This window comes from Rana temporaria, chromosome 3 (assembly GCF_905171775.1).
Source record: "Rana temporaria chromosome 3, aRanTem1.1, whole genome shotgun sequence".
Taxonomy (NCBI): Eukaryota; Metazoa; Chordata; class Amphibia; order Anura; family Ranidae; genus Rana; species Rana temporaria.
The window spans coordinates 129263577-129283406 of NC_053491.1; the positions used below are offsets into that span (position 1 = coordinate 129263577).

Consider the following 19830-nt stretch of genomic DNA (forward strand, 5'->3'; position numbering starts at 1 on the left):
TCTTCTCTCCTCCCCCTGAAGGTGCGGCGCGTCATTGGTTGCCAGGATACCAGGCTGGGCTCTAACGGTGACTGATCGGGTGTTTGTCGGTGCGGGTCTTGGGAGATCAGGTGAGGAAAGCCTGGGAGGGAATGTAGGGAATGGATAGTCTCTGTACAGGGGGCTGAGGACACATTTATAACAGAGAGGGCTTGGTGTAAAATAATGAAGTTAGTGGCAGATAGTGTTATTCTATATAAAATAAGTATTTCATACAATTTTCCATTATGTTGCCTGGAAAGTCAGTGATCTGGTTTCCATAGAGATGTGAGTGCGGAGACGCCGTCTCCTACTTGGTGTGTGTGCCCTGTACTCCCAGAGACGTGGCTCCCAAACAAAAAAAGAACGTCAATTTTGAAAAAAAAATTATATATTTTTTACTTTCTGCTATAATAAATATCCCAATTTAAAAAAAAAAAAAAAAAAACGATTTTTTTTCAGTTTAGGCCGATACGTATTCTTCTACGTATTTTTGTTAAAAAGAAAATCGCAATAAGCGACTGGTTTGCGCAAAAGTTATAGCACCTTCAAAATAGGGGACAGAATTATGATTTTTTTTTTATACATTTTTTTTACTAGTAATGGCGGCGATCTGCAATTTTTATTGGGACTGCGACATTACGGCGGACACTTTTGACACATTTTTGGGACCATTCACATTTATACAGCGACCAGTGCTATAAATATGCACTGATTACTGTGCAAATGTGACTGTCAGGGAAGGGGTTAACACTAGGGGGCGAGGAAGGGGTTAAATGTGTACCCTGCATAGTGTTTCTAACTGTAGGGGAAGGGGACTGACTGGGGGAGGTGACCGATCTGTGTCCCTATGTACAAGGGACACAGCATCGGTCTCCTCTCTCCCTGACAGGATGTGGATCTGTGTGTTTACACACACAGATCCACATCCTTGTCTGTGTATCCGCCGATTGCGGGCACCTGGCGGACATCGCGGCCGCCAGGCACGCACATCGGCACTTCAATGATGCGGAGGGGGACGTCCATAGAAGTCCTCCCGGCAATTGAGAGCCACCTTGTGGCCGTCTTTTGTCAATTGGCCGGATGTAAAGTGGTTAGCAAGGAAGATACATTCCACAATAATATTTATGCCACCAAAATTAGTGTGTGCTGTAAATTGTCTCGAGCATTGCTCCTGTTTCTTCTTGCTGGGGGTGGCCATGTTGCTGAAGCCCAGAGCCCCTGAACAGCAGTAAATCATAAAGCAGAACTACACCCATCGATTTAAAGTGGAAGTAAACCCGGGGATTTAACAGTTTCAGAAAACCATTACATTCTCGGCCAAACAATCAAACTGTCAAACCATCCAATGAGTGGTGTCATAACTGATCACATGTGCAGGATCATGACAGTTGAAGATTAAACAGAGGCCAAGATGGCAGCTTCCTTGGATGAAAACGATAGGAGGGTTTACTTCCACTTTACTGGTTTTAAAAAAACAAACAGTTACATTCCTGGAATGCTGGAAATTCAAACTGTCCTCAACCAAACTGTCAAACCATCAAATATCTGATGTCATAACTGATCACATGTGCAGCATCATGACATTTGCAGTTCAAACAGAAGCAACTTTACAGATAACAACTTGATAAAAAATAAATGTTCTTTTGCCGGGAACTCCAGCATTGCTCCTGTTTCTTCTTGTTGGAGGCTGCCATTTTGCTGAAGCCCAGAGCCCCTGAACAGCTGTAAATCATAAAGTGGGACTAAACCCATTGATTTAATGGTTTCGAAAAAAGTTGCATGCCTGGAATGCCGGGATTGCTAACTGTCACATTTGCTTGCGCCCTTAACTAAACTGTAAAACCATCAAATGTCTGGTGTCATAACTGATCACCATGGCAATTGCAGATCAAACAGAAGCAGCTTGGCTGTAGGGGCTCTTTTACACCTACTTCGGCTTCAACACACATTTACGGCTAGTTTACACTTGCTTTAAAACAAGGCCAACCTGATTTCGGAAGCAGGCAGGGTCCATAGAGGTTGTGGGCATCTGAAGTACTCTCTTATACCGATACTTTTTTCAATGTCATGTGATAGTGGACTGTGTCAGTATTTTTTTATTTTATTTTTTACAATGCTTTTTTTGTGGAAGGGGAGTGAACTGTGTCAGTGTTTTTGTTTTTTTTTACAATTTTACCTTTTGAAATTTAGATTTATTTTTTATCAGCCCTGTTGGGGGGGGGGGGGGGTTGTGAGATGTGACCCCTGACATCTCCTTTTTGAGACAGAGAAAGGGACTGAGGACAGAGATTCCCCAGTCCCTTTCTCTGCAGCCTCAGCTACACTGAAAATAAATGAACAGGAGACAACGGCTCCTGTTCATTCATAAACTGAAGCATCATAAACACAGCTTATGATGCTCTGTTATGAATAGACAGAGGCAGTGATCATCCTCCGCTCTCCATCCTGAAAGATCTGGGACAGGGGGGGACTGGAGGAGGATATGGAGGGGTACTGGAGGAGCACAGAGGATGCAGAGGGGGACTGGAGAAACACAGAGGACATGGAGGGGGGCTGGAGGAGCATGGAGGACATGGAGGGGGACTGGAGGAGCACGGAGGACATGGAGGGGGACTAGAGGAGCACGGCACGGAGGACATGGAGGGGGACTGGAGGAGCACGGAGGACATGGAGTGGGACTGGAGGAGCATGGAGGACATGGAGGGGGACTGGAGGAGCATGGAGGACATGAAGAGGGACTGGAGGAGCACAGAGGACATGGAGGGGGGCTGGAGGAGCACAGAGGATGCAGAGGGGGACTGGAGGACATGGAGGAGGACTGAAGGAGCACAGAGGATGCAGAGGGGGACTGGAGGAGCACGGAGGACATGGAAGAGGACTGGAGGAGCTAAAGGACATGGAGAGGGACTGGAGGAGCACGGAGGACATGGAGGGGGACTAGAGGAGCACGGCACGGAGGACATGGAGGGGGACTGGAGGAGCACGGAGGACATGGAGGGGGACTAGAGGAGCACGGCACGGAGGACATGGAGTGGGACTGGAGGAGCATGGAGGACATGGAGGGGGACTGGAGGAGCATGGAGGACATGAAGAGGGACTGGAGGAGCCTGGAGGACATGGAGGAGGACTGAAGGAGCACAGAGGATGCAGAGGGGGACTGGAGGAGCACGGAGGACATGGAAGAGGACTGGAGGAGCTAAAGGACATGGAGGAGGACTGGAGGAGCACGGAGGACATGGAGGGGGACTGGAGGAGCACAGAGGACATGGAGTGGGACTGGAGGAGCATGGAGGACATGGAGGGGGACTGGAGGAGCATGGAGGGGGACTGGAGGAGCATGGAGGACATGAAGAGGGACTGGAGGAGCACAGAGGACATGGAGGGGGGCTGGAGGAGCACAGAGGATGCAGAGGGGGACTGGAGGACATGGAGGAGGACTGGAGGAGCATGGAGGACATGGAGGAGGACTGGAGGAGCACAGAGGACATGGAGGGGGGCTGGAGGAGCACAGAGGATGCAGAGGGGGACTGGAGGAGGTCTGGAAGAGCACAGAGAGGGGGACCGGAGGAGCACAGAGGAGGAAACAGAGAAGGACACAGGGGACAGTCAGGGATGATTGGTGGGGGAAGTTACAAGGACCGATCTCCCTGTATACATTTCAGAGAAGCAGCTAAAAGCTGCCAAGGTATTGGATCAAGCATTGGAGCATTTGCATGAGTACAAGTACCCGTACAAATGCTTGGTATCATATGCAATGCGGATGGGCACGTGGATGCAAGTAGATTGTAAAAATAGGTGGAACTCTGCTTTAAAGAGGTGTTAAATACAAAAGCAAAAATGTAATACAGTATATAGCAGTTTATCAATCATTAGCGATGGGGCTGCATCAGTTTTCTTTTTTAGGCCTTTTTCCCTCTGTTTTCACCTGGTGATCTGGCCAATAACACACCTCTTATATTAGAGTGCCCCCAGTCTGAATGAAGGTGCACAGGGGGCACGGCAGGCAGCTGCATTGTCAGTTAAATGTATTGGCAGGTTTAGATTAACTAACAAATTTAAGCCAAACTCCAGCGCACACTTTATAAGCAGTGACATGAAACAGTTTTTTCCCTTTTGGGATAAAAAAGAAAACAAATGCAGTCATCACATCTAAGAACTAGTCAGCTGCAATATAATAAATGTTTGAGTTTAATACTGCTTTAATACTTACCAGTGGTCCTGCTCCTGTGCTGGCATCTTCTTCTGAGTTCTGGCCTTCAGGCCTCTTCATTAGCCATCAGGGGATGATGTAATTCCTGCGCATGGGCAGGAGCTGACTTAATATTTGCAGAACTGAATGAAGAGCCACTTTAACTTGTGCAATGTTAGTCTCTTACCAGTCCCAGGGCACTCCAGTAGTGTCCGCTCTTAGGTGAATGAATGTGGGGGTCGCAGTCTTAAGAACAGGATACTGAAGCAGCTTGGCACCAGAGTATGAGATGGTAGCAGTGCCGGTATGCAGGCAGCGACCAGCGGCAGCCGGGTAACAAGGGACAGAGTCAGCAGGCAGTGCAAGTCCAGGAAACAGGCCAAGGTCGGTAACAGCCGGCAGCGCAGTACAGAATGAGGAGGCAAAGACGAGTCCAGTAAACAGGCCGAGGTCAGAGAAATCAGATGAACAAGGTTAATGCAGGAGCAAAGTCAGAGTCCAGGAGAAAGCCGGATCATACACAGGTAAGCAGGTTCAATGGATCGGGTCACAGGAATACAGGTACAAGCTAAAGACCAATCAACAACTGCTCAAGGTGACAGGCCAGTTTAAAGGGGTTGTAAAGGTAATTTTTTTCCCCTAAATAGTTTCCTTTAACTTAGTGCAGTCCTCCTTCACTTACCTCTTCCTTCCATTTTGCTTTTAAATGTCCTTATTTCTTCTGAGAAATCCTCACTTCCTGTTTTTCTGTCTGTAACTCCACACAGTGATGCAAGGCTTTCTCCCTGGTGTGGAGTGTCATGCTCGCCCCCTCCCTTGGACTACAGGAGAGTCAGGACACTCTACGTTGCAGATAGAGAAAGGAGCTGTGTGTTAGTGGGCGTCCTGACTCTCCTGTAGTCCAAAAAGAAATAAGGACATTTAAAAGCAAAATGGAAGGATGAGGTAAGTGAAGGAGGACTGCACTAAGGTAAAGGAAGCTATTTAGGAAAAAAAAAATTGTACCTTTACAACCCCTTTAAATTGGCAACTGAGCGCCAAGTATGCACGCTAATTTGTATGCACACGATGAACTGGAATAATACATCTATTGCCTCCTTGCCTAAAAGTATTGGCATGTGAGCAATGCGCACAAATATGAGCATAAGCCCACACTGGTTTCCTGGTGCTGGGAATCTGGTTTACCTTACAGGTATATACATAGCTATACTAATCCAAGCTGGACCATTGTAACCATATACAACATTTACCATGCCTGGAATTCATCTTTAAGTTTGGAAAATGAAAGTTAGAATTAGATTGGTTGCCATGTACAGCTGCTAAAGTGCCCTCCACCATGTGTCATGATCTCAGCTGCACACCGAACCTAGAGAAGCGTCTGTTGAACAGCAGTGTCGTATCTGTAGAAATGCCCCTTTTCTCCCATCCCCACTGCCCTGCAAATACTACTACACTGCCGTCCCCAGCTCAGCACCACCGTCTCCTTGGAAATTTTCTTATCAATATATTGATATAATCAATATACAACAGTCAGATGACCCAGCTCTCTCCCAGCCTTTCTGCAGGGAAACATAAGCAGGAGGAGATTCCAGTCCTCTGCTGCTGGTCACATGTTCAAAATGTAAAAAAAATAACAGCCTTTGGAATACAGAGTACAAATAAATAAATAATATCAATAAACTGTTTTAAAGTGGCATAAAATATACACTTAGGGCTAGATTCAAGTAGCCCGCCGTAAGTTTGTGCGGGCGTAGCGTATGTTATTTACGCTACTCCGCCGCAACTTACACGGGCAAGTGCAGTATTCACAAAGCACTTGCTCCGTAAGTTGCCGCGGCGCAGCGTAAATGGGGACGGCGTAAGCGCGCCTAATTCAAACGAGTATGAGGGGGGCGTGTTTTATGTAAATAGTGGTGACCCGACGTGATTGACGTTTTTCCCGAACGGCGCATGCGCCGTCCGTGGAATTTCCCAGTGTGCATTGCTCCAAAGTACGCCGCAAGGACGTCATTGGTTTCGACGTGAACGTAAATTACGTCCAGCCCTATTCGCGAATGACTTACGCAAACGACGTAAAAAATTCAAAATTTGACACGGGAACGACGTCCATACTTAACATTGCGTACGCCTCATAATAGCAGGAGCAACCTTACGCCGAAAAAACATAAACGACGTAAAAAAATAGCGCCGGGCGTACGTAAATTGGTGAATCGGCGTATCTAGGTTATTTGCATATTCTACGCCGAAAACGATGGAAGCGCCACCTAGCGGCCAGCGTAAATATGCACCCTAAGATACGACGGTGTAAGAGACTTACGCCAGTCGTATCTTAGGCTAATGTCGGCGTATCTTGCTTTCTGAATACAGAAAGAAGATACGCCGGCGCAGCTTTGAATTTACGCAGGGTATCTATAGCCGGCGTAAATCTTTTGTACTTTATATGTTTATTCGTTTTTTTCTTTTCTTTACATAAAACAGCATATGGAAAGGCACAGGGCAAATACTCTGCCCAAAACAAACATGAATACAATCCTCTTGACAAAAAAAATACATACATATTCGCTCTGGACCCTCCCATAAACTCCCTCACTAAATCTTCCCACTCTAACCCTTTTCTTAGTCATCACTCTCTCTCACAGAGAGACAAGTGATGCATCTGCCCTTTCCCAGCTCCCCCCCCCCCTCAAAAGACGAGAAAAAAAAAAAAAAAAGAGAAAAAAAAGAAAAAAAGATAAGAGGGGGAGAGAGAAGGGGAACCCCATCCTCTCCCTCCCTTAAACCACAATTTATAACAGGAAAGTCGGTTTATCCTTCATATTATATTTTACATTATAATTCCCTGCGCGTATCCGATTCTTCATTTATCAGGTTCAGTCATTAATCTTTTCCCCTCATCTGAATTTTTAAACAAATTCCAGCTCTTCCACGTTTCTTTGTATAGTTTATTTTTACCCTTAGCTGAGAGAACTAGGTCTTCCATAGCTTCTATATCTCTAACTATTTATCCACTCTAAAACTGTTGGTGACGTAGTATCCCTCCACCGTAAGGGTATACCTGCTTTAGCTGCATTCACCAAATGGCACAGTACTGAGTTCCGATAAGTCTGAACTGGGATCTCAGATAGGTGAAGTAGGAAAAAAGCGGGATCATTGGGTATTTTTAACTCAGAAATTTTTTGCAAGATTTTCATAATTGACAACCAATAAACTCTTATTTTTTTACAAAACCAAAATATATGAATCAATGTCCCGCTTTCTTCTCCACATCTCCAACATCTGTCAGAATTTTCATTGCAGAATTTTTTGAGTCGTACTGGAGTATGGTACCACTGCATCAAGATTTTATAGTTTAATTCTTGAATTCGTGTACAGATTGAAGAGTTTAGAGTCAAAAAGATAATCTGTTTACGTTGTAATGCAGAGAAGGTCCTATCTAGGTCCTTCTCCCATTTGTTAAGGCCTGGTATCTCCTGATCCTCCCTAAATTTATTTAATAGTCCATACATTTTAGAGATCTCTCGGGCTAGTGGTTCTAAATCATTACAGTACGACTCAAAGATTGTTAACTGACGATGAAAATTACTTCCCGGGCCTAATGATCTAAAAAAATTACTTAATTGCAACGCCTGCCAGATATTGACTTCAAAAGGACCTCCTATTTGTATTAATGTTTTAATCGATGGCCAGTTTTCTGATATAATAAAATGTGAGGCCTGATATACTCCTTTCTCTATTAATAACCGGAAACATCCTCTTTCATTACCCGGACTAAAACTTGGGTTCCCCAAACAAAGGTGATCGCACTGTAGAAAAGTTCCCGTTTTGGCATATACGTGCAGTAATTTTTATGCCAATTATAGGGTGATTTTTAAGAGGAGCCGGTAATACTGTATAGCACCATGGTGCTCTACCTAAAGGAACTGTACTCAGCTGTTGTTCTATGTCAACCCACCTCTTAGATCTAACATGTTTACACCAGTCCACTAATCTAGATAGATGTACTGCATAATAATACTTAAATATATCTGGGACCCCCATTCCACCAAGATTCTTAGGCATAGTCAACAGATCTCTTTTAATCCTAGGACGTTTCCCGGCCCAGATAAAATTCATAAATAAACTACGTATCTGACGCAAAAAAGTCACTGGAATCTTAATTGGTAGCGCCTGAAGTAAATACAACATTTTCGGAAGAACGGACATTTTGATTATACTAATGCGGCCAAACCAAGAATGGGAACCAAGTCGCCATTTGTCAAGTAGGGCTCGTAATAGATTATACATTGGTAAAAAATTCATTTTAAAAATGTCCTTTTCTTTTGATGGAATATTTGTGCCCAAGTATCTAAGCATTGGACTCCATTTAAAACAAAAATTCGCCCGAATGGAATCCCGGGAAAGAGGGGATAGTGACATGCTCATGGCCTCTGATTTAGTCTGATTTATTTTTAAATTAGAGAGAGTGCCATATGTCTCAATCTCACTCAGCAAAGTAGGGAGAGAAATATGAGGCTCGGTTACTGAAAAAAGCATATCATCCGCATAAGCAGAAACCTTGTGGATTCCTTCCCCAACCCTAATACCCCGTATATCCGGATTCAGGCGAATTCTGTTCAGCAATGGTTCCAAAGAGAGAACGAAGAGAAGGGGTGAGAGGGGGCAGCCCTGGCGAGTACCATTCGAGATGCTGAAGGGTTCAGAAAGGACCCCATTTGCCTTTACAACCGCTTGAGGGTTTGTATAAACACTTTTAATCCAGCCAATCATTTGTTCTCCCATTCCTATTTGTTTCAGCACCTCAAATAAGAACCGCCAGTCTACCCTATCAAACGCCTTCTCCGCGTCTGTATTTAAAAATACACACGGTATTTTTTTATCATTTACCTGATTAATCAAATTAAGAACTTTTGTTGTATTATCTCTACCTTCTCTCGTGGGGACGAACCCTACTTGGTCTAAATCTATTATTTGGGGGATCCATGATTGTATTCTGGTTGCTAATATTTTCGTAAATATTTTTAAATCTGTGTTCAGTAACGAGATGGGTCTGTAACCTCCACAATCCGCCGGGTCCTTCCCCTCTTTTGGAATTAACGTAATATGTGCTCTCAGGGTATCCATAGGGAATGTGGAAGTCAGACCCACCGCATTAAAGACTTTTGTCATTTGTTTACTTAGCAACTCAGAAAATTCTCTGTAGTAACTTATAGTAAAGCCATCCGGACCAGGAGATTTTCCAGATTTGAATGATTTTAATACTTCAGTCACTTCTTTTACCGTAATAGGAGTGTCCAGACTATAACGGGCTGGTGAGGGTAATCTCGTCATACCTGTCGAGGTTAGATATTCTGCTATCCTGGACTGAGGGGAAGTAGCGTGAGGCAAGTTATACAAAGTAGCATAATACTTCCCGAATGTCTGGGCAATATCTTTAGGTATCTGTTTTAAATGTCCCTCTTTATCTTTTATTTGTGATATATAAGTTGACCTATTCTTTTCTTTAATTTTCCCTGCTAACAATCTGCCACATTTATCTCCTATTTCATAATCTATTTGTTTCCCTCGTTGGATTAGGGCTTTTGCTTTAAACCGTAAGATCTCCGACAGTTGTCTTCTCAGATGTCCCAGCTCCCTACCTACTGATGCTGTCTGTATCTTTTTATGCTGTGTTTCTAAGGTCTGGATCTCATCTAATAATTCTTTGGTCTGTTTTTCCCTTTTCTTTTTCAAAATTGCTCCATGTTTGATTAAAATTCCTCTGATCACGGCCTTGTGTGCCTCCCAAATCATACCTGGGTCACTCTCAGGAATGTCGTTTATCTGAAAATATGCTATCATTTCTTTAGATACATCGTCCCTTACTTCAGGATTTTGAAGAAGGCTTTCATTCAATCGCCAGCATCCCTTACGTTGAGTGGCCAGGGTAGACAGGGAGAGACACAACGAAACCGGAGCATGGTCCGACCATGTTATATTTCCGATTATGATTTCTGTAACGTCTGAAATTAAATAGTGTGGAATCAAAAACATGTCAATACGCGAGTACACTTGATGTGGGTTGGAAAAAAAAGTATAATCTCGTTCTTCTGTATGTAAAGTCCTCCAGCCATCTACCACTTGCATTTCATGCATTTTTTGTAGTATACTTCTTCGGACCCGACAGGGGACAGCTGAAGTTCCTGAGGAGGTGTCGATTCTAGGATCTAGGGGGATGTTGAAGTCCCCTCCCAGAATCAATCTCCCCTCTATAAAATCCCTTAATTCTGAAAGAATTTTTTTAACAAACTGGTCCTGCTGTTTATTTGGTACATAGATTGTTGCTAATGTTACCTTAATGTTTCCAATGCTTCCTTTAAGGAAAATAAATCTCCCATTAGGGTCTACCCGTTTGTCCACTAAGCACCATGGCACTCGATTAGATATTAATATTGAGACCCCCTTAGATTTAGCCTGTTGATTTGGAGCATGATACACACAAGGGAAAAATCTATTTTGAAGAAGAGGGAGTCTACCTGCCTTAAAGTGTGTTTCCTGAACATAGGCTACATCTGTCCCGGATCGCCTCAAATCGTTCAACAACATTTTCCTTTTCTCTGGGACATTAAAACCTTAACATTCAAGGAGGTAATCTTCACCTCTTCCATTTTTCAGACAATACTGACAACAACAACAAAAAAAAAAAATAAAAAAAAAGGAAAAAATAAAAATAAAATAAAAGGTGGGGGGAGAGCACCCCTCCCAAACATACCTATACGCCCCTTCCTAACCCCTTCTAATCCCTCCCTCCCTTCTAGGCCCAATCGGGCGCGCACCCAAAACTGAGCCACCCGGCTCTGAGTTTACTACAATCACCATCTGTAGTCAATCTTCTAAACGTATATATCCACTTTATATTTAAGCCAAATCGCCTTATTACTTTTTATTTATATCCATAAAAAAAAAAAAAAAACGCTCATCAACGCTACCCTATATCATCCTTCCTACTCCATCTCTCATAGGATCCGGATAATCCACTAAAACTCTAACAACACATATATCTATCTTCTAATCATTGCACATTCATGTTCCTCTGCTCTCTCCCTGGCAGTCACATCTTCCTTACTTCCTCTTCAATTCCCGAAAACGAATCTTTAACGTTTAAAGCAAAGATTCTCTATCTCTATCGCCGGCGTAAATCAATGCTGAATCTAGCCCTATATTACTAAAAGTATTGGGACGCTTGCCTTTACACGCCTATGAACTTTAATGACTTTAATGACATCCCAGTCTTAGCCCCATACACACTTTTATATGAGGTCAAACACCTTTGGGATGAATTAGAGTGGAGACTGTGAGCCATACCTTTCCTTCCAACATCAGTGCCTGAACTCACAATTCTGGAAGAATAGTCAAACATTCCCATAGACACACTCCTAAACCTTGTGGACAGCCTTCCCAGAAGAGTTGAAGATTAGAGCTGCATAGTTGGGCCAACTCAGTATTAGACCCTACGGACTAAGACTGGGATGCCATTAAAATTCACATGCGTGTAAAGGCAGATGTCCCAATACTTTTGGTAATATTGTGTATATTTGAAATCAAATCTATTATTTAGTGGAAATAACATGGTGTGGGCTGATTTCTGCCAGTTACAGGCTGTGTCACACCCCTGCAGTCTGTGTCTTAGAATAAGAGGGAGGCAAAGCCACCATTAAACTGTGAAATCCTGTCCCCATTATGTTGTGCTGGTTAGTGGGCATGGAGGAAGAGGGAGGGAGTGGGCTGCCATTAACAACTGTGTATACACCTACATGTGTGACTCTATAGACCAGGCATGTCCAAAGTCCGGCCCGCGGCCAAATGCGGCCCCCCTGTTGATTTAATATGGCCCCCCTGGGGATTTGGATATATATTGTTTGTGGCCCCCAGGGCCACAAAAGATATATACCGTATTTATCGGTGCTGCCCTGGAGGGGACAGGGAGGGGGCAGGACGAGCGCCGTCAGATTACATTAAGAGAATCTCCTGTTTAGTCAGCAGCGTCTGTATTGGAAGTCCCGTCTCCTGGGATGCCATTGGATGGCTGTTCTGTCTATCATAGGAGGCGGGACTTTGTATTAAAGAGGCCACAGAGTAAACAAGAGATTCTCCTGTTTGTAATCTGTCGGCACTCGTCCCGCCCCCTCCCTCTGCCCTCCGAGGCTGCAGATGGGCTTTGATCAGGTTGCACCGATGACAATGGTAAGGCTGCATTCATGGCACATGTGAAGCTGCATTTATGGCACATGTGAGGCTGCATTTATGGCACATGTGAGGCTGCATTTATGGCACATGTGAGGCTGCATTTATGGCACATGTGAGGCTGCATTGGTTACAATAGTAAGGCTGCCTTCATGGCAATGGTAAGACTGCATTCATGGCAATGGTAAGCCCGTGCGTGTTATCCGCCGATAAACACGGTATATCCAATTAACACGCCCAAGCTCATCCTCAGTCCTAAGCAGCACTCTGGGATTTGTTGGGGCCACAAAAGAAATGTATACAGTATATCCAAATAACACGCCCAAGCTCATCTATTCGCCACACACAGCCACAAAGGCAGGAGAATTCTTGTTGGGCGGTGTATTAGTGCTGGGATGAACACACTTAGACTGAATTTTAATGGTTCAAAGGATGTCAGGCAAAATAGTCGGCCCTCACGCATGTTCACTTCATCAAATCTGGCCTTCTTTGAAAAAAGTTTGGACACCCCTGCTATAGACACATGGGCTACTCGGGTGATATAGGGAGGAAATGCTAAACATAGAAACTCACTGAAAACTGAGCATGTGCAGAGTTCCCATAACAACTGCAACACATCGTGAAAAATGCTCTGGAGCCCACACACGATAATTTTTAATGACATTAAAAAAAAAAACGTCATTTTTTACAACCCAAAAAACGGTCATGTGTACGCGGCTTTAAAATTTTCCAACAACAAATATGTGATGTCAGATTATCCAATCGTGTGTACAGAAGTCCATCGGACAAAACTCCAAAGTACAAAGATATTTGAAGAAAAAGGAGAAAGGAAAAGGGTATTTTTTATGATGCAATAGATACTCATGTAGTGATGAGAAAAAAAAATCGTTTTGACCCAATGATACAAAAATATAAATTTTCTTTAACCACTTAAGACCCGGACCAAAATGCAGCTAAAGGACCTTGCCCCTTTTTGCGATTCAGCACTGCGTCGTTTTAACTGACAATTACGCGGTCGTGCGACGTGGCTCCCAAACAAAATTGGCGTCCTTTTTTCCCCACAAATAGAGCTTTCTTTTGGTGGTATTTGATCACCTCTGCGGTTTTTATTTTTTGCGCTATAAACAAAAATAGAGAGACAATTTTGAAAAAAATGCAATATTTTTTACTTTTTGCTATAATAAATATCCCCCAAAAACATATATAAAAAAAAAAAAATTCCTCAGTTTAGGCCGATACGTATTCTTCTACCTATTTTTGGTAAAAAAAAATCGCAATAAGCGTTTATCGATCGGTTTGCGCAAAATTTATAGCGTTTACAAAATAGGGGATAGTTTTATTGCATTTTTATTATTATTTTTTTTTTACTACTAATGGTGGCGATCAGCGATTTTTTTCGTGACTGAGACATTATGGCGGACACTTCGGCCAATTTTGACACATTTTTGGGACCATTGTCATTTTCACAGCAAAAAATGCATTTAAATTGCATTGTTTATTGTGAAAATGACAGTTGCAGTTTGGGAGTTAAACACAGGGGGCGCTGTAGGATTTAGTGTTCACCTCGTGTGTGTTTACAACTGTAGGGGGGTGTGGCTGTAGGTCTGACGTCATCGATCGAGTCTCCCTATAAAAGGGATCACTCGATCGATGCAGCCGCCACAGTGAAGCACGAGGAAGCCGTGTTTACATACGGCTCTCCCCGTTCTTCAGCTCCGGGGAGCGATCGCGACGGAACGGCTATAAACGAATAGCCGCGCCGTCGTCTTGGATCGCTCCCCGAGGGAATCCGACCGCCGCATGTAGCGGGGGGGGTCCCGATCGGACCCCCGACCCGCGGAAAGGCAGGGACGTACAGGTACGCCCATGTGCCTGTACGTGCCATTCTGCCGACGTATATCTACATGCGGCGGTCGGGAAGTGGTTAAACTTCACTGGGACGGTAGTAATGAAGACTACATAAAATGTATATCATAGAGAAGGGTACATTGGAATATCTTACACTTAAAGAGGAACTGCAGTCTGCTCACATAATTTATAATAAAAACATCTTTGCCATTCTGAAGTTTCCCTCCAATCACTTTGCATATTTTATATATACTGTGATTCTGTATTTGCCAAATATCCTGCAGAAATCTCCCTCCACTGAGTCTGGCTGCAGCCATTTTAACTGTGCGCAGCTGAAGCTGCTGCCTATTCGCTTCCTGGATTTACACAGAGGCACACCTCCAGCTCTGCAGCTCTCATTAGCCCTTTTATGACTCATGATTCAAACAGGAAGTGGGCCGTATAAGGTATTTACTGGCAGAAAAAAAATGTTTTTACTATCCAAAGTTAAAACAACAAGGGCAGAATAAGGGCCGGTTCACACTGGGGCGACTCGTTAGGCGACTCAGCCGCCTGACAAGTCGCGTCCCGTTCTAATAGGAGCGACGCAAGTCGCTCCGACTTAGAAAAAGGTTCTTGTACGACTTCGGGGGCGACTTGCATTGACTTCTATACAGAAGTCATTTTGCAAGTCGCCTCTGAAGTCGTCTTCAGGACGCCTTGCCAAGTCGCCCCCGAAGTCGTGCCGCCCCAGTGTGAACCGGCTCGAAATAATGGATGGAAAGATGAAAAAAAATGACTGAAGGTGTGCATTAAACAAATGATATACTTTGTCTCCTAGGTACATCAATTTTGTGTGACTCAAAGCAGTAATCATGTCTGGAGAGGATCCTGATTCCATTAAACCAAAATCAATGTCTCGGGCAAAGCAATGGTCAGATGAGATTGAAAATTTGTACAGATTCCAAACCGCTGGATATAGAGATGAACTGGAATACAAGCACATACAACAAGTAGATATGGTAGGTATTTTGTATGCAGTTGCAGCAGCATAAAGCTAGCCACACATACAAGGTTATTCCTTTATTTCTGAATAATTCTATACTGTTCACAAAATGAACACTTCTAAGGGCCCTTTCACACCAGCGGACCGTATGTCCATTTTTTCATCCTGAAAAGGGGACATGCATGTATCCCTATGAGATAGCGGGTGTCAGCGGATGAACATCTCATCGGTGTCTGCTATGCTCCAATTCTGCAGACGGAGGAAAATCCTATTTTCCCCCCATAGGGGAGAGCGGAGATCTACAAGGAAAGAGGGGGGTGGAGGCGCCAACTGTGATATTCTTAATGTTTGTTAATAATGTAAGTATAGTATATATATATACTCACAGGTTCACTTTGCAATGAAGTCCATCGAGGATGGAGGTGTCCTTAGGTCTGTAGATGCCGGTCTGCAGGCTCTGGTGGTGTTTCCCCGATGTTTTGAATATCGTGTCACAGGCTACTCAGCGATGTCACATGACAGGAAGCTCCACGCTGTCCAGTCTGGAACGCGGAAGCGGCAGTGACGTCACACGGCAGGGCAGGCAATCAGACAAGCTTGCCCTGCCGTGTGACGTCACTGCCGCTTCCGCGTTCCAGACTGGACAGCGTGGAGCTTCCTGTCATGTGACATCGCTGAGAAGCCTGTGACACAATATTCAAAACATCAGGGTGACGTCACTGCCGCTTCCATCCTCGATGGACTTCATTGCAAAGTGAACCTGTGAGTATATATACTATACTTACATTATTAACAAACATTAAGAATATCACAGTTGGCGCCTCCACCCCCCTCTTTTCTTGTACTGTTTTGCTGACAGAGGCCCAGATTCAGGTACATTTGCGCTTTATTTGCGGAGGCACAGGGCAACGATTTTGCCCTGCGCCCCCGCAAATATTTTGCGCTGCCCTCGATTCACGGAGCAGTAGCTCCGTAAATTGCGAGGGCGCGCCGGCAAAATTGCCCGGCGTAAGCGCGCGCAATGTAAATGATCCCGCCGGGGGCGGGAATCATTTAAATTAGGCACGCTCCCGCGCCGAGCGTAGAGCGCATGCTCCGTCGGGAAACTTTCCCGACGTGCATTGCGGCAAATGACGTCGCAAGGACGTCATGTGCTTCAAAGTGAACGTGAATGGCGTCCAGCGCCATTCACGATTCACTTACGCAAACGACGTAGATTTTAAATATCGCGACACGGGAACGTGGGTATCCTATAGCATTGGCTGCGCCTGCTATTAGGATGTGTAACCTTACGCGAAACCCGACGTACGCAAACGACGTAATTTGCGTACGCAGGGCTCGCGCAACGTTGTGAATCAGTGTTAGTATGCAATTTGCATACTATACACAGATCACAATGGGAGCGGCCAACGCAAGAATGCAGCCTAAAATCTGCGTGGCATAAGAGCCTTATTCCACGCAGATTTTAGGCTGCAGTCGGCGTAGCGATGTTCCTGAATCAGGAGCATTCGCTACGCCGGAGCAAGTAAGCAATTGCGCTGTGTAACCTACACAGGTGCAATTGCTTCTTGAATCTGGCCTAGAGGTTATGGACACCCTCTGAGGATGGCTGCCTCTTCTTGCCTTTGATACACAGAATAACTTAGAAGTGCCATCAGAGCCACTACTACCATTGTTTTAAAGGCATCACATCACTACGAGCGCCGGAATCCCCCCCCCCCCTCTCTGACAGGGCGGTCCCTGCACATTGTGCAGGGGCCACTCTGTCATCTGGCGGCCCAGCGGGGATCAACTGAGCAATCCCCGCTGAGCAAGCGGATGAGACATGTATGGATCCTCGTGGGATCCGTACATGTGAAAGGGGCTTAAGTCTCTTGGAAATCTGTTGAGCTATGATTGGATTTTTGATTGTATGAGAGAATGGTTTGAAGATAACATACACTGTATGACTCCCGTTATACAGTGACAGTACGCAGGTTTTTATTACTGTATACATTTTGGAAATGAATAAATTCTAGGAAAGCCACAAAAACATTTTCCAACTCCTTTACTCAGCGTTTCTCATAAAGATACATTTATACAGTTCCATCTCCTTTTCTTAGTTGCTTCATACAATCTAATTACATATTTTCTAGGATTGTAACGTGTAAAGGAAATGAAAATGAGGACACTAGATGAAGACAATTGTAGTATATAGGTCACTGCAATGCATTATTATGTATTACCTGTATAACCTACATACAGTACTTGTTATTGTAAAGTCCTGTACATGCTAATTTTAGCAAAGCAGTAGAATACTGAAACATTTTCACCACACAAAATATAATCAGTGTAAGAAAAAAGGTATCCTTCACAGTGGCGGCTGGTGTTTTTTTTTGAGTATGAGTGCCCCCATAGCAATCAGCTTGCTATGGGGGCACTTGGCAGGGGTGCAGGAGAACTGGCGGGGGACCCCAGAAGAGGAGGATGGAGGCTGCTCTGTGCAGTGGTTTCAGGTAAGTACTGTATAACATGTTTGTTATTTTAAGAAAAAAACATCAAGGCTTTACAATCACTTTAATTGAACAAACTGAAGTTAGAAGCTGATTGGTTACTATGCACTGCTGCAGCAGATTCTGTGTTCACTAGTTTTAGTAAATCTCCCCCATACCTTGCTGAGTAGATACCATATGTAAAATTATTATCTAATGTCAGATGCAGAAGAAATGTGTTGACTTTGAAAAAGGCAAGCTTCATACAGAGAGTATCGTATATACTTGAGTATAAGCTAACCCGAGTATAAGGCACCTAATTTTACCACAAAAAACTGGGAAAACTTATTGACTCGAGTATAAGCCGAGGGTGAGAATGCAGCAGCTACTGTAAGCGGGAAATAAGGGTCAACAAAGCCCATTTGCAGCCTGACCTCACTGTGCCCATTTGCAGCCTGACCTCACTGTGCCCATTGCAGCCTCACCTCACTGTGCCCATTGCAGCCTTACCTCACTGTGCCCATTGCCACCTGACCTCACCGTGCCCATTGCAGAATCCGATCTGTGTACCCGAGTCTGTGACATAGACGGCGGCCGTGCAGTTTTAAAAAATCGCGCTCCTCCTTGTGCTGTTCCGTGATAGGCAGAACACTTGGTTTCCCAGAAAACACTGTGTTCAGTGTTCCGCCTATCACGATCGCCCTCTTGTCCATCACAAACGAGAGGGCGATCGTGATAGGCTGAACACAGTGGGGTAGATTCAGGTAGCAATTACGCCTGCGTATACATAGATACGCAGCGTAATTGCTTAGTTGCGCCGGCGTATCTACTTTCTGTATTCAGAAAGCTAGATACGCAGACTTTAGCCTAAGATACGACTGGCATAAGTCTCTTATGCCGTCGTATCTTAGGGTGCATTCTTACGCTGGCCGCTAGGTGGCGTTCCCGTAGTTGTCAGCTTACAGTATGCAAATTGCATACTTACGCCGATTCAAAAACGTACGTGCGCCCGGCGTTCGATTCTTACGTCGTTTGCGTACATCGTTTTCGTCGTAAGGCTGCTTCTGCTATTAGGAGGGGCAGCCAATGTTAAGTATGGATGTCGTTCCCGCGTCGCGATTTTCAAAATTTACGTCGTTTGCGTAAGTCGTTCGTGAATGGCGCTGGACGCCATTTACGTTCACGTCGAAGCAAATGACGTCCTTGCGACGTCATTTGCCGCAATGCACGTCGGGAAATTTTAGGGACGGCGCATGCGCGGTACGTTCGACGCGGGAACGCGCCTAATTTAAATGATCCACGCCCCCTACGGGATCATTTAAACTACGCGCGCTTACGCCGGCCCCTTTTACGCTACGCCTCCGCAACTTTACAGGCAAGTGCTTTGTGAATCAAGCACTTGCCAGTAAAACTTGCGGAGGCGTAACGTAAATTTCTTATGTTACGCCAACGCAGTTTTTCACGCGCCCCTACCTGAATCTACCCCAGTGTTTTCTGGGAAACCGAGTGTTCCGCCTATCGCGGAACAGCAAGGAGGAGCGTGATTTTTTAAAACTGCACAGCCGCCGTCTATGTCACAGACTCTGGTACACAGATTCTGCAATGGGCACGGTACTGACTCGAGTATAAGCTGAGGGGGTGATTTTAAGCAAAAAAAAAAAGGCTGAAAAACTTGGTTTATACTCGAGTATATACGGTAAGTTCTAGAGAAAATTTTACATATAGTTTGTATATGTGAATAAAGTTCTATCATGTACTAAAATAAATTATGTTAGAAATAGTACTTCCTTACAATATGGCAAAGTGATTATTTAAAAAAAATATATGTTTTTTCTTATTCTAGGCAGAGCGATGGCCAGACACTGGATTTGTGAAAAAACTGCAAAGAAAAGACAATACATTTTATTATTATAACAAACAAAGAGAGTGTGAAGATAAAGAAGTACATAAAGTGAAAGTGTATGCTTACTAAATAAATAACTGAAAGTCTACCAAAAAAATAAATAATAATAAATTGTTTTAATTTCTTTACTTTTTACTGTATGCAAGGTAAATACTACATTGCCTAAAATCTAAAATCTGCTTAAAAGTAAATC

General features: G+C 44.2%; 1 protein-coding gene across 1 annotated transcript; it reads left to right on the forward strand.

Moving 5' to 3' along the window:
• The first annotated feature begins 1 nt into the window (after nucleotide 1).
• Nucleotides 2-19725, forward strand: MEIG1 (meiosis/spermiogenesis associated 1). The gene is made up of 3 exons (XM_040343426.1): nucleotides 2-110; nucleotides 15099-15279; nucleotides 19578-19725. The coding sequence occupies exons 2-3, from the start codon at nucleotides 15133-15135 to the stop codon at nucleotides 19704-19706; spliced, it is 276 nt and encodes a 91-aa protein (XP_040199360.1). The 5' UTR covers nucleotides 2-110; nucleotides 15099-15132; the 3' UTR covers nucleotides 19707-19725.
• Nucleotides 19726-19830: the final 105 nt, after the last annotated feature.